The sequence below is a fragment of the Acromyrmex echinatior genome, chromosome 13 (genome assembly GCF_024713525.1).
Source record: "Acromyrmex echinatior isolate Ae372 chromosome 13, ASM2471352v2, whole genome shotgun sequence".
NCBI classification, from domain to species: domain Eukaryota; kingdom Metazoa; phylum Arthropoda; class Insecta; order Hymenoptera; family Formicidae; genus Acromyrmex; species Acromyrmex echinatior.
The window spans coordinates 10,649,667-10,664,366 of NC_141864.1; the positions used below are offsets into that span (position 1 = coordinate 10,649,667).

A 14,700-nucleotide genomic window follows, 5' to 3' on the forward strand; every position below is an offset into this window, starting at 1 on the left:
GATTTGAAAGCATGAATGAGAAAGTTTTTCTTAGAAAGGAAAGAGGAAAGAATGGTGTACCTGAAAAGGTGTACCTGAAAATTATTTATGCAGGTATTATTTATGAGAGAAATAAATTATGAGATAATATTTGGTCGTATTTTTGTCACAAAAGAGAGTAATGCAACATATATAAATTGCAATTACATAAACAGAAAGAACTTCCAATTAATTTTCAAATACTTTAATTTTGAATTTTAAATTTTTTTAAAATTTGGATTAACTTATTAATTATGAGTAAACTGATAATAATTAATACAAAAGAATGGGATGAATAAATGAGAAAAAAGTTTTCAAGTTTTCCGATTGAAACAGCTTGGTTGTTCTTACTCAAAAAGAAAATTTCAACAGAAATAAGAAATACGCGTCTATACTCCGGCTCTCAATTAACTGCAGTGGATTTCACGCTGCTTTCGTGCAGAGAGCATATGTGAATATGAACCCTCCTGTTGCCTTCCAATGTCGCCACCCGCGGACACGGTTTCAGACGGATCTCGTGTGGACCATTTTGTTATTGGAATTTGATGATCCGCCGTCCCCGTGGGGCCCCGCTACATAAATATTTGCGCGGTAAATCCCTTCGCCGATCCACTTGCCTTCTCTCGCCCCTCGTTCTAACTGCCATCCCTTCCTTCTCTCACCCTCCGCACCCTTTCGTTTTATTACGCGAATTCGTACATGGATTCTCTCGGTAACTTTATGATCTGCTTTTAACGGCGTCGAGTCTCGCGTCATCGATTGCCCGACGATGATTCCCCTGTCCATTCGTATGGACGAGCATGAGTTTTCTCTCTTTTACCCACAGATTGTCTGACTTGGAGCTTCAAGTTTCTTTTGATTAAAAATTATTTCAAATACGATAATACTGAATCAATAATAATATTAAAAGTATAAGAGTCAACTTTAGATATTTTATATTTAAAATAACTTTATAAATTCGTATTCTATATAGTATCAACAACAAATAGATCTTATCATTGGGTCATCTTTAATATTATAAATATTATACATTCTGATATTCTTATGATAATACTGAATCTACAATTCTTCTCCACGAAATATAATTTTGGTGTAAAATTGTTTAAGGATACTTCAAGGAAGGAGAGGTGGGAGAACAGAGTTGTATCATTGATTCGCTTGAGATGTAATCCGCGAAAATTAATTTGTACAGTGGCGTGTTGACTCTTATCTATGAATTATTCGGTGTTGAATTCACGATTAAGATAAAGGTCGAGAAAGGGATTGCTGAAACGACAGCTAGACTATCATATCGTTTTAATGACGTAAGACTTTTTAACCCCTCGGCAATTCTCTTATTCACTGGATGCACAGCAGGTAGAGATTACCCTTTCTTTCTGCGATTCAATTCACAATAGGGGGGACCGCGCAAAATAATAAACATCGTTACGTCGCCTATACGATGTTACGGTGACAATCGCGATGATCCCTGCGAATTACTACCAAGTGCCCAATTTATCGCTCTAGGGGCAAATTTGTCACTTTGTAAGTTACATCGGATGCTTTCCGAATGCTTAAATAATTAAACGTCAATGCGACTCGGATTTAAGAGATATTTTAATATGTTCCATACTTCTCTCTCTCTCTCTCTCTCTCTCTCTTATCTTTTTATAAATAAGAGAAATCTTCTTTCCAGATATGTTACTATTTTGGACAAACATTGCACATGTTATTCGTTCATGAATTTTACTGAAAAGGGGATGATTCCTCATAACAAGATTTAAGTCTCGGAATTATATATGAAATAAATTAAGATGAAAAAAATTCCTGAATTTATTTCTTTTAATTAAATTAAAAGATATATTTATTATTATTTAATTTAATATAAATGGAGATTTTATTTTAAATTTAAATATATATCTCTTAATTTATATTAAGTAAAAAACATTTTTTAATTATTAGGTAAAAAGAATATATTTTTAAATTATTACTATTCAGATATATTACTCATCTTCCAAGCGCAAAAAAGTCCAGAGCATATGTCAGTCGAGGCTGCAAATCTCTATCATAATCCGACAATAAGCGACATCGGGGGCCGTCGATGAGACGATGTAACCGTCCCACATAATGCAGAATCCTTCGTCGGATGATTAATCATTTCGGCACTCTAAGCCTCTCGCGTATCGCCCAGCCCTTCGATGCCTCGTTTTCTCCCTTTTTTTTGGACGGTCCCGAAAGGATACTTCTTTAAAGAGAGAGAAAGGAGAGGGGCAGAGAGAGAGAGAGAGAGAGAGAGAGAGAGAGAGAGAGAGAAAACATGAACCACTTTCGTCGTGCACATTCGCGTTCGCCGAAAGCGACGTTAACGATGCTTTATGAATTCCGCGGCAAATTTATCGCGAGGCGCGACCCCGTTCTCGTCGCGTACCTATCTCCTGTTTTAATCAACACGGATTGTCTTCGCTACAACCGCGCGAATAGCGTCCGAGCGAGAACTGAATTCCTGAAACTCTAAATATTCGAACGCGCGGTCTCTCCGATCGTCGACTAATGGAAAATCATGGCAGAAGCATTGTGAACGGCGATACCTCTCGATATCTCGGAATGGTATTGTTCAGCGCCCAGCGGAGAAAAGTTATGTTTAAATCGAACAAATTGTTTTCTTCCGTTGATTTTTTCTTTTTTTTTTTTAAATTGAAGCGAAAATACCTTTGAGGAAAATGAAAATTCACTTGATTTCAAGAAATAACGTTCAAATCTCTCACAGAAATTTTTATTCACCCGTAATTGTGCACAAATTTTTTTTTTTTTTATACAAACAAATTTTGTTCGAACCAAAGAAACTTTTCTCTGGATGAGTGCGTTCGTGATTGAGATCGGTGGTGAGATTTCTCGAAGATTCTGCTTTAAAATCGACACGAGATGTGCCACACGGTGACTGGATAAATTATGTTAGAACGAAACTCGCGAATTCTTTCTTATTCCGGCTTAATCCGGGGGAACGACCGTAGTAAAACGGATCAAAGGGGAATCATGCACGGGAAGTTGGCGAACATCCCTACTGTCTCTCCCACCCCATGGCGACTCACTCTCCGAACGCTCGTTTCGACTCGTTTCTCGATTCACCACCTCGATTCGCCACCTTGCTACCTTTGTTACCTTTGCCCGACCGACTAACCTTTGACCCTTGCAGTCAAGATTAGAAGGGGAAACGAGCGAGGGAGAGATCGAGAGAGATGGGAGAAAGGGAGGGAAAGAGAAAGGGAACAAAAAGCGAGGGAGAAAGAGTTTTGCGTGGCGAAACGATTGCTTTTCCGCTCGCCGGATTTTTATCGAGTTATCGAAACTCCATCGACAACACACCGAGACAAATTTCATTTCGCACCGGCAACCTCGTTGGCGTATCCGTAGAATCGAGCTGGCTGTTAATATTAGATTCCTGCGTGGAATTTTTACGCCACGTCTACAATACGTGTCGTACATATGTGTATATGCATCTTTCGCTTCTTTGACTTGACTAATCAAACAAAAAAAAAAAACAATGATGACATTCGATCATAGATTTTGATTCAACTTTCGTTTTTCTTTTCGTATTTCTGCTCGAGAAAGAATTTTTTCGAGATGAAAAATAAAGTATCTGTATCTTGCGATTTACGATTTTGATCTGAATCGATGTGCCAAATATAATTTGAAAAAAAAAAGAGAAAGATTTTATCAAGTAAATAAATGGGCTCTTTTATGCCTATAAATAATTATAACTTTTGCCATAAAAAAAATACGTGTCAAATTATTAGGTAGTCGTGGCATCGACAACATAATTCAAGGTATTTTCAGTAAGGATACAGGGTAATACAGTGAATCATTTCATCTTTGTTTAACGTTGATAAAAATAATATGTAATGATTCACTGTATTAATTACATTGTTCTTACTGAAAAACATCCATTATGTAGATATTAATATTTCTATGTCATTACATTCCAAACTTCTCCAAAGAAAATTTTACTCAAAATATATGATATACATAACGTGTATGTTATATTATAATATATCTAGTAAAATTTTCTTCAAAGAAAACATTATGGAATGTAGTCTAGATTTATGATCGGCAATCACAACGGCAGTAAATGCCTGATCTCAGTGAGAAATGACCATTAAAATTCGAACCGACATTTAATTGACATCGAAATCATCGATTACATCATATTGACATCAATTCAGGCATAAGAATCATTTCTTGCTGCATATTTTTTTTTAATATAGACGAGAGACTAAGTCAATTTTTTGCTTATTCTCTTATTTCGCTTTAACATCGACCGGAATAACATTTCATTATTCAGACAGCACGGTAAATTTTTTTCTAATGTTCTTATTTTTTTTTAACGTTTTTTATTTTTTTCCTTTCGTTTGCGTCATCGCCATTGGACGGGCTCGTTGGAAGTCATCACGGACCTGTCACGCCATTTTAAAGACGACATTCTCCCCGCTTTACGACCCCACAAGAAGGCAGACTCTGTCTTTTCTCCTCCTATTCTCCCGCTGCGAAACTTTACTTTATCCTCATTCTTCAGTTCTCTCGGATATAAAATCTTGTAAAGTATCTTTTATGCGCAGCATGCCTCTCAGAACAGAATGGTGGTACAGGCTACAGTTTATTTGAGAGGCTATACACTATTTTAAAGCATTCGTTGATTAGTTAAAATTCTTTTTTTTAATTGTAATCAGTCGAATGCTTCGAAGCATTTGTAGTGTTAAAAGTAGGATACTGGGGTGATGGTCAAAATCGTTATTTATCGATTAAATGTGTGACTTAGATACATATAATTATAATACATACATACAATCTATGTGAGATATCGACACATCACTATAATACATATGCATATGCATGCATGTACTACTATATATAAATTGACCTCTCATTTCAAGATATTATTTTCGATATTGAATATATAATACTCAGCAAACAAGAATGGATTGAAATGAATTGAAATGGATTCAGATTTTCAGAAATATTGATTCACAAATGTTAAAATAAATGCTTTTCAATTCTAAATGCATTTTTATTCATTTAGGAATTGCATGGAGCATATCTCTATGCCTTTCAATCTAAAAATAATATTAGCTTTTTTGTGCACACAAATACAATTGTGAATACTATTCAATTCAAAATTTTGAATAGAAAATGCAGTTTTTCAATCCAATTGCATTCAATTGAATCGAATTGAATCCAATTGAATCCAATTAAATCCAAAACAAAGTATTCGCTATTTAAAATACGCATTCGGATAAAAAAAAATTTCAATCCATTTTAATCCATTCGCGTTTGCTGGGAGTTTATGCAATACTTAACGAGATATTAATTACTAAAAATTGCCAACTATTGGTCTTGAATAATTTTTTACTCAAATACTATCAACTTTATAGAAAAATTGCAAGAGACAAAAATCATTTATTTTCTTCTCATAGAACTCTAAAAATTTTTTCAGAATTTTTTATCAACTTTTTAGTATTGCATTTTCTTATTTTTATCAACATGAGAAAATACAATATTAAAAAATTCTGAAAAAATTCAGAACTTTATGAGAAAAAAAAATGATTTTTGTCTCTTGCAGCTTTTCTATAAAGTTGATAGTATTTAAGTAAAAAATTATTCAAGGCCATAATATTTGGCAATTTTTAGTAATTAATATTTTGTTAACTATTAAGAAAATTGCAAAATGGTAAAGGACTTTTCGATTCACTCTACCTGCTCATGATGGGTGACGAAATATGTTAAAATCATCTTGTATATCGGTAAGAATTCAAACTGTTTGTTTTCTAAAAGTTAAATTTTATAATATATTAATAATCTCATGTTATCCAAAAGCTAAGAAGTATTGTATATGCATTATAGTTCCAGAATATTAAAATAAAATTGCAACTCACATATATATGATAATATACAATTTCTTGTTGTTATTATCGCTGCGAAATATGAAAAAAAAACACATCTATATATATATATATCCATATATAGAAGTCACACACTCAGAGAATCGTATTAGCGTCTTAAGCATTAATTATTATAGTTGAAAATCTTAAGATATTATGTGCATACTAGCTCCACTATAAGAACACTAATGCATACCAGCCATACTTTAAATTGGTGGCGACATCTTTAACTAACTTAATAACTTATAAGCTAAATGATAAATTTTGCTAATCGATATACGAGATACTAAGATTACCGACCCTAGGTACACTTTATGATTATCATGAGTAGGTCGCGAAGATATAAATTTGAAGAATTATTATTATCACTGGTTGTAAAGCATCTGAATAAAACTTATCTTGTCAGTGCCATAAGTAAGAGTTTATCATTTCTTGATTAATTAGTTATATTTCGAACTAATGAGAAAAAATTTATATTTTATTATTTATTTTGCCGCGTGCCAACCTTTTATCGAAATATTAATGCATATTACGAAGTAAGTAAAATAATATTATATATTCTTACATTTTCTTTACATTTTTAATGTTCTCCGATTAATAAGCTTTGTTGCACGGTTTTTACTTTAGTATATGTATAAAGAAACTTCGTAATTTTATAAGATATTATAAGACAAAATTCGCACTAAATTAACTTGATTAAATTTTCAATTTCGTTTATTAAAATTCAACAATTTTTATTTATATGTATGTAGAAGATGCAAAATTAGAATTTTTTCGTTCAAAGATCCATTAAACTATCCCTCCTATGGATAGTCGGCACACTTCTGTCCTGAGGATTTAGTACAGCGATGAACCACATCTACTTTCGACGATACGATTTTATCGATAGTGTCAGAAAATGTATATAGTCATGTAGTTCCTAAATTGAAAATGGATGTACTGGCGGTAGTGTACGAGCGATTTTTCGGCAACACGAAAAAAACGTGTCCAATCAGAGAGAAACTTCTCTAGTTATTTTCAATCGATACAAAGCTTAGAGTCCTGGCATGGCGGTCGCTTCCGGTTTTATGAATCTCCATTCCTATCCTATTTCCGTCTTTTGGTGTCAAGCTACACGGCAAGATGGTGAGTGTTATATGAATTCCTTCTGGAATCTATTTTTTTTGAAGAAATCTTGTGTGATACGCATCACACACTCAAATAAGATGATAAATTTGTCGTTTTCGAATTTATCTCCGAAATATTTTAACAAATGTCGCGGAAAAAACGACCAATCGACGTTTTGAGGTTACGTCGCGGGTTTATTTTCGCGAATTAAAGTTTTTTGTTAGTTGAGCGTGCTTCATGATATTTCGCGATGATCGCAAAGATTCAACGATTTCCATTTAGCGGTCCAACTGTTCCAAAAATTCGTCCAACTGTTCGCGATTTGTCGCGCGTCGTGATTGAGGTTAGTTTCGCGTGTATACAAAATTATGATGGCATGCTCCTGTTTTCCAGTCGCTCGTAATTCCTGAGAAGTTCCAGCACATTCTTCGTGTCATGGGCACGAACATCGACGGCAACAGGAAAGTCATGTTTGCTATGACCGCGATCAAAGGTGTTGGTCGGCGTTATGCCAACATCGTCTTGAAGAAGGCAGACATTGACTTGGACAAGCGAGCTGGAGAATGCTCGGAGGAAGAAGTAAGTTTAATTTATAAATTTCGTTTCTACATTTGTGAAACACCTTAAAAATACTGACATATCCAAAATGCTTTTAGGTTGAAAAAATTGTCACCATTATGGCTAATCCCAGGCAATACAAAATTCCCGATTGGTTCCTTAATAGACAGAAGGATATCGTCGATGGAAAGTACTCGCAGGTATGCATCTGTTTCTTTAAAAAAAAAAAAGAATCACATGCTTTCTGAAACACATGCTTTATTGTTGAAAAATGTAAAATCATACATTTGGAGAAAAGTTTCTTGAACATGGAATTTTAGATCCGAATAATTTATTGAAATTCGACTGACATAAAGATGTATAGATATAAAGATGTAACGTTGACTTGGATAACAATCATTTATCTATTATTGTAATACATTGTGAAAATTCTATTGCACAAATTCACGACTGATCGTGCATATATTCATTGTACCTTCAGCTGGTAGATTGTGCAATAGCAACTGCACTGCTGTACATTTTTATTGCTTTATAGTATTCCTTACTATATCAAGTAACAGGTACGAGTGCAACAGAGATCAAATTATATACATGTAATCTTATGCAAATGTTAATAGTCAAGGTATCTTGAAAACTTGGTATTATTTTACAGCTCACGAGTGCCAACTTAGACTCTAAGCTCCGTGAGGACTTGGAAAGGATGAAGAAAATCCGTGCTCACAGAGGGCTGCGTCACTACTGGGGTCTCCGTGTACGTGGTCAGCACACCAAGACTACAGGTCGTCGTGGACGCACGGTCGGTGTGTCGAAAAAGAAGTAAACTTATATATATATATATTATGTATTATTAATAATAAATCTTTAAACGGTAAATGTTTTTATTCGACCATTTGGTCAATTGTGAAAAGAAAAACCATAACGATCAAGAGGCACAATGTTGATACAAGAATAATTCCATCGTGTTGTATGCTTTACTCATAGATTAGTGATTTATTTAATTAAATTGGAATTAATCTCTTGGTCCTGAAATAACGAATCACTTTTCAAGCCAAGTAAGATAGCCATTATTTCGACTAATTCAAGCTGAAAATAAAATTTCGCGAGAGAGCAGTGCGCTAAATTGACTCTAAATGCAATTGACAATAGACGATAGCTTCTAAGTACATTAATGATGTATTATAAGTGTTTCCACGTATACTTTGGGCACCTTTCCTTGTTGATTGCCTCTAATTCCCATGAAGTAATCGTCGTCGTCGGGAATTTTGTAAATACCGATTACCTAGAAAAAACATATATATACCTCCTGTCTTTCTTTTTCTCAAGATATTCAATTTATTAAAGTATAACTTTATACACAATCTAATTAGTACATCGTATTGATTATAATATACAGGCACGCATTATATATATAGCGTCACTATAGAACACATCGAAATAAGCGTACAAAACAATACATGAAAAATATGATAGTCGTGACACAATAAATAAAATGCTCGTAATAAAGTAAAACGGTAGACATTTCTTGAACATGCACAATTTGAATAAATATACAATAACTCGTTACGCACAAGTACGTGTATTCTAAACATTCGCGATGTGTCCTCTATTCTTGTCATCTTACAAATCTATAGCAGAGAAAACGTGAAACTAATACATAATATTAACGACACATCGATTAAAAAAAGAAATTAACAAAGCGCACGTAAATTCAAACTAATTGAAAATTACAATATATGTTTAGCATGCACAATATAATACAAATCAGTGTGTACAATTAAGATGTAGATATAATGCTAATATTATGAAGATAAATAGATTTTTTTTTTTAAGACGAATTACTTGATCAATCGATATTTCGTATTATATTTTGCAATTCGCAAGATAGAAATTATTTTTTTAAAGGATTGCTGAAATATTCACATTTAGATATTCTCGAAACTTTGCAGAACAATTTATGTATTATTAATGTTGCTAAAAGTTATCACAGTCCTTGTTTTCCGTTTTAGCGTGTATCCATTCCAAAAATGATTTTCCCAATTATCTTTGTATTGATATTAATAAAATGCTTTGCATTGCAGGAGTATTATAGTAAGTTTCGGCATTTTTTGTTTTTCTAATCAATACATGAGAATACGAATTTTTCAAGCTTTCTTTCGAGAACAATATCTAATATCTTGCAAGTTAACAACATATTAGCTGCTTGAAAATAAATGCATCAGTACAATGTTGTTAGTATTAACAGAGAGCTCTTAAAGTTATGCAAGTTAATATATATGAGCGTCTCGCGATTTGAAACGTGTACTTATAATAACAAATACTTAACTCTATAACGCGTATTAAGAGAAGTCAACATCTCGAGACAGTATCTTAATCCTTTCGGGACGGGGACCTCTCTGGACGCGTCGAATATAAATTTTTCCTTCAGAGCCTAGGTCGAGAATCGAAAATCGGCGACAGTCCCGAAAGATTTAAGCCTAAAACGAGTCTTACACGATGGTCCGAAGGAAATACAAAAGAAAATCTCTCTACAATACATATTTATACAGAGTGATTAAAAAAAAAAAAGACTATAAGTAGGTGACCTTACAGTACCGTAACTTAACCCGACTACAGATTCATGCCCTTCGCTCGAGACATCGTCAAACATGCTGTTGAGTACCTAAATCACAAACTTCGTTACCTCATCCTGCATGACGCTTAGCTCGCTAGGATCCCTCGCGTCGTAATTGCACAACACTCTTGCTCTGTCCTGACCATTCTCGGCTAGTGCGTTGGTGGTGGCTGGTGGGGTGGTGTAATAGGGACCCCCAGATAGGCTGGGTAGGTAAACGATAAGTGAATTTATAGTGCTATAATCTTATGTATAATATAAACTCGTGTACGGGGGAAACATTAGGGTAGGAGACACAACTGAACTTATAAGCGACTTTTTACGAGGATCATACATTGCTATACAACGTGAATATATTGAAATATCGTTTCATGTTTATAATCAGGCACACACTCACCACGGGATTCTACATAGTCATTACTTGACATTGAGCGAAATAATAAGTATTCGATTGTAGTGAATTGGATCAGTATGCATGCAATTTAAAAAGATCGAATTTTGCATTAAAGACATTTTTTATTCGGCAAATTAATTTGTTCTTTTGCGGGCATGTGTTCTCAATTCTACTGGTACAATTACATGCATTATTGTTACATAGTTTATCCCGATATTTCCCGACATTATGGAAAGAATGGAAAAATTTACTCTTTTCCCCGCAGTATATAATACAGGCAGATTATCAACATTCTAGTATAAAAACAAGAAAAGCGTGATATGTGTCTACATTTATGTCGTTGTTTAGTTACATGGCGCATCAGAATTAATTTCTCTTTGATGCCATTATGGCCATTCTCGGCCGAGTTACGGCGATCTAAAGCAATTGTTTTTGAAAGGTAATACAAGAATAATAAAGAGGTAGTAGTATAGAAGAAGATGAAGATAAGATATGTAAACCGCACTGATCGCCGTAAATCGTTCACAAAGAAATTGATCGAAAAAGATACTTTATCCGTCCTATTTATCTAAATATACAATTGCATGTACAATTATACAACATTGTAGAGTATTTATTGATAGGTAACAAGTCTGCAACGATTAAGCGACAATTGGAATCAAGCTTTTTAACGTGTACGTGTAACTTGAACGAACGTCGCTAAAATGGGAAAATTGCGTGATAGTTAACGTAGATCCGTTAATTGAATTGCCAACTGGATTCAAAATTTGTAATGACCCGTCAATATTCGTATTCGAAGGGTTGAAAACTAAATTTTACTGGTATCAGTGTCGAATGTGGCGGTAACGTAAGCGGCAGATCCGGCGGTTACGGACGAATTTTGAGGGAGAGTGGGCGAAGGATTTAGCTCGATCACTTCCTCGCTGTTGACTCTCAGCAAAGGGCTCGGTTGACGCGCCCTGCAATTACCAATCGTGCAAGCAGAGATAGAGAGTAGCGGGAAAGAACACGCTCCAACAGATTGCACGAAGGCCGAGGAAGCAAGGAGTAATTAAATAGATAATAAAAACAATTTACATCTATTACTAGCGATTGTTACAATGTTCAGGACAGGATGCTGATATGGAAGCAATTAAATCATGTCGGCATTAGATCTGGTATAATTAATCACACAACGGTTTCACCGAGATCAAACAATCTTGAAACTTTAATTCTACTGTCAGTCGATTAAAAGTTAAAATTAATTAATGTTGAAACCAGCTGTAACAGGTAATGTTCGTCAAACCATCAAAAACTGCATCTTCTGTGCAGTGAGACATTTTTATCATGAAAAATTTTATCTTGTCTTTTTTTGTCCAAATCTATGCCCGCGATTGCTGTAAGGAGAAGCGGAGTTTACGAATCGTTATCTAAACATACTCATTAACATTCAAGGTTTGTCAAACATTACTCACTCGGATTACCATAAAGTAGGATAGCTGTACAGAAATGTTGCAATAACAATACGCTGCACGAGGACAATAACGTGCCAAATACAGATTGAATAAAGTAGGTAGATAGAATATTTTTAAAAGAAAAAAGAAAGCCAAAAAGTGATGAAAGCAACCAACTTACCCGGCAAGGTCACGCTGTAGATCTTGCATGACGGCGTGGCATTGCGCGTAATGACGTGCTTGCGCTTCTACGAATTCGTGCAAGCATCGCAAATGTCCGGCCTGTGAGCTCGAGACACCTTCCAGCAACAATTTCACGATTTCTGCTTGTCGATCGAACTCTGATTGCGCTACCCTTAACTCCCTCTCTGCCTGAGTGAGCAATATATATATTTTATTTATTGTTTTCTGTATATATGTGTATATATATATATATATATATATATATATATATATATATATATTTTAGTATCTGCTATCCAAGATGAAGTCAGGAAACCATAATAAAATGATTGTAGCTATGAGACGTAGCTATCGCTATTGATCCATATCGTAAGAAAGATTATGTGTCGTTTCACGATTCAACAATTGTTATTATCATTTTTTTGGTTTGCTTTTATGTATATACAGATATACATTTATGAGACTATTATGATAATGTGTAAAACGTGACAAGAACATTAGCACTTTAATATCTATAAAATTTAATACATATTCTTAAACGATAGCCATAAAAATCTTTAATGCGATCGCATTGGATTTGGATTTCTCTGAATTGAGAAAACAAGCGAAACTATCGATTGCATTAATACCTGATCGAGCAACACTTCGGGTGATATGCCGGACTCCTATAAATCGCAGCAGTGTGGAGGACAAAACACATCGTAAACGTATAGAACAATTTTTAAATGATATCAACAATTAACGATACTTACACTCTGTTGACCCAGCATGCTCCTCGCTTTCCTCACTCTATTTTTACATGCATCCAAGTCCAATCTACATTAAAATCATTTAACATAATTAATTATTAAGACTTTTTTAATATGTACAATAGGGATAAGCGATTTTTACCTTTTGGTTTCCAATATCGCCATTTCCTTGCTGACGGTTTTCATTTCTCCATCCAAGAACTTCCTCAAAGGCTGTATGTAACAATTGGCGGCAGTTCCTATGAAGTCTCTTTCGATCTGTCCCAATCTCTGCTGGCATTGGCCGACTTTTATTAATGCACTACCTAAAATCAAATCTTACATCAAGTTCTCTTCCATCATACATATATGTGTATATTTAAGAGAATATATTTGACATTAACCGTAAGCTATTCCTGGACCAAAATCATTTCCAGCTTCTATCATATCAGTGCCTACATATTCCAAATTGCTCAACCTATTAGGTCTCCTCTTATCAATTTTTTCATAAAAGAAATCTTCAATCCTATTACCTGCAAAATATGCCATCTTAGAATTAATGATGAAAAATATACATATAGAAGATTCTATTAAATAATGTTAAAAAGTGTTGACAATCGATTTTTTATCAAAATTCAAATCTAATTAAATTAATTCAATACCAGGATTTGGAGTAAGCACAGCTTCCATATTCCGCAGTATCTTTTCCGTCCAGGTTTTGGTGGCATTTCCTCTTTCTGCTAGGTGTTCCAAATGCGCATCTAACTCGGTTTTTTCTGAAGTACCCAGTGTCTCTTCTGTCATCTGAGAGACATGAGAGAGCAAACATAATCTTAAATTTTCTTGACAGTTTCTAACGTTTCTAATATATAGCAACGCTCTCAATATATAGTATCTCTAATGCTCTTAAAATATAGTTGCCAATGAACAAATACGATTTTACAATTTGCGTTCAAAGTCCGCGTCGTTATTGCGATGCTAATACAGCATCAGAGGAAGATGACGTGTTTTCATTTAATTAAAGAGCAGCGTCATTGGTATCGGCTGACGACGTTGCACGTCGAGACGAGACCAGGGATCTAGGTTAAACGAGATGACATTGGACGTGGATTTCAGTTCGACGAGAACGAGGAGCGGCCAAGGAAGCCGTCCAATGACGTGCAAACGCGTTCGATCGTCGCTTTCGTTGAATGTCAACGGTGATAAACACCGAAAACGGATTCGAAATGCGTTCGACGTCGCGTTTCCTCGGTGCGGATCCCAGACTTTTTCCGGATAGAACAGAGAAAAAAAAAGAGGATTTTCCCACCTGCACGACCCTGCTTAGAGCTGCTCCCGCATCCTTCACCAGCTTCTTCACGTTGAAATCCATCCTCGCGAATTAGATCTTTCACGCGATCGAGACTCTTCCTAGCAAGCAAACACCCAACCCTCCTCTTTCTCTTTCTTTTTGTGTCTCCCACGCTCCCTGTGCTTTGTCGGATTCATTAAATGCCTCAGCAACTTCCGGAATCTAGAGGTACTAGAAATTTTCAATCAGGCGTATCGTGTCTAGATATTCGTGCCTCATGCCTGTCGGTTAATCTGCAAACTATTTTGTTTATCGATCCAATTAAAATAAATGAATACAAGGTCGTTGTATTTGTCTTTCAAAACTATATCGCACGATATCGCGTGCCATGTACCATTATCTATAATTTTCGAAATGTACATATCATATACATGCGATGTCATTTTTAATGGTTTTGTTGAAAGA

At 34.8% G+C, this 14,700-nt stretch overlaps 2 protein-coding genes across 5 annotated transcripts; one reads left to right on the forward strand and one right to left on the reverse strand.

Annotated features, from left to right (window-relative positions):
• The first annotated feature begins 6,922 nt into the window (after positions 1-6,922).
• RpS18 (ribosomal protein S18) lies at positions 6,923-8,468 on the forward strand. The gene is made up of 4 exons (XM_011063176.2): positions 6,923-7,055; positions 7,431-7,616; positions 7,694-7,795; positions 8,248-8,468. The coding sequence occupies exons 1-4, from the start codon at positions 7,053-7,055 to the stop codon at positions 8,413-8,415; spliced, it is 459 nt and encodes a 152-aa protein (XP_011061478.1). The 5' UTR covers positions 6,923-7,052; the 3' UTR covers positions 8,416-8,468.
• Positions 8,456-14,485, reverse strand: EndoB (SH3 domain containing GRB2 like, endophilin-B). Of its 4 annotated transcripts, XM_011063177.2 has the most exons (9): positions 14,254-14,485; positions 13,607-13,748; positions 13,349-13,477; positions 13,108-13,270; positions 12,969-13,032; positions 12,846-12,881; positions 12,215-12,405; positions 10,276-10,411; positions 8,456-8,874 (listed from the first exon to the last, which is right to left on the reverse strand). In XM_011063177.2, exons 1-9 carry the CDS (start codon positions 14,314-14,316, stop codon positions 8,761-8,763), a joined length of 1,038 nt encoding a protein of 345 aa, XP_011061479.1. In that variant the 5' UTR covers positions 14,317-14,485; the 3' UTR covers positions 8,456-8,760. The 4 variants fall into 4 exon arrangements, with proteins under 4 accessions (XP_011061479.1, XP_011061480.1, XP_011061481.1 ...); XM_011063178.2 differs by lacking the exon at positions 12,846-12,881 and having other exon boundaries at positions 14,254-14,484; XM_011063179.2 differs by lacking the exons at positions 8,456-8,874; positions 10,276-10,411 and adding an exon at positions 10,703-11,559.
• Positions 14,486-14,700: the final 215 nt, after the last annotated feature.

What these genes read in the sequence shown, in the direction of transcription:
- EndoB (XM_011063177.2), bottom strand. Translation starts at nt 14,316, where the DNA reads ATGGATTTCAACGTGAAGAAGCTGGTGAAGGATGCGGGAGCAGCTCTA. An exon ending in CTCTAAGCAGGGTCGTGCAG is followed by an intron (nt 13,749 to 14,253) that starts GTGGGAAAATCC and finishes CATGTCTCTCAG; the next exon opens with ATGACAGAAGAGACACTGGG. An exon ending in TAAGCGTCATGCAGGATGAG is followed by an intron (nt 8,875 to 10,275) that starts GTAACGAAGTTT and finishes TGTTTTTTCTAG; the next exon opens with GTAATCGGTATTTACAAAAT.
- RpS18 (XM_011063176.2), top strand. An exon ending in GAGAATGCTCGGAGGAAGAA is followed by an intron (nt 7,617 to 7,693) that starts GTAAGTTTAATT and finishes AAATGCTTTTAG; the next exon opens with GTTGAAAAAATTGTCACCAT. An exon ending in TCGATGGAAAGTACTCGCAG is followed by an intron (nt 7,796 to 8,247) that starts GTATGCATCTGT and finishes ATTATTTTACAG; the next exon opens with CTCACGAGTGCCAACTTAGA.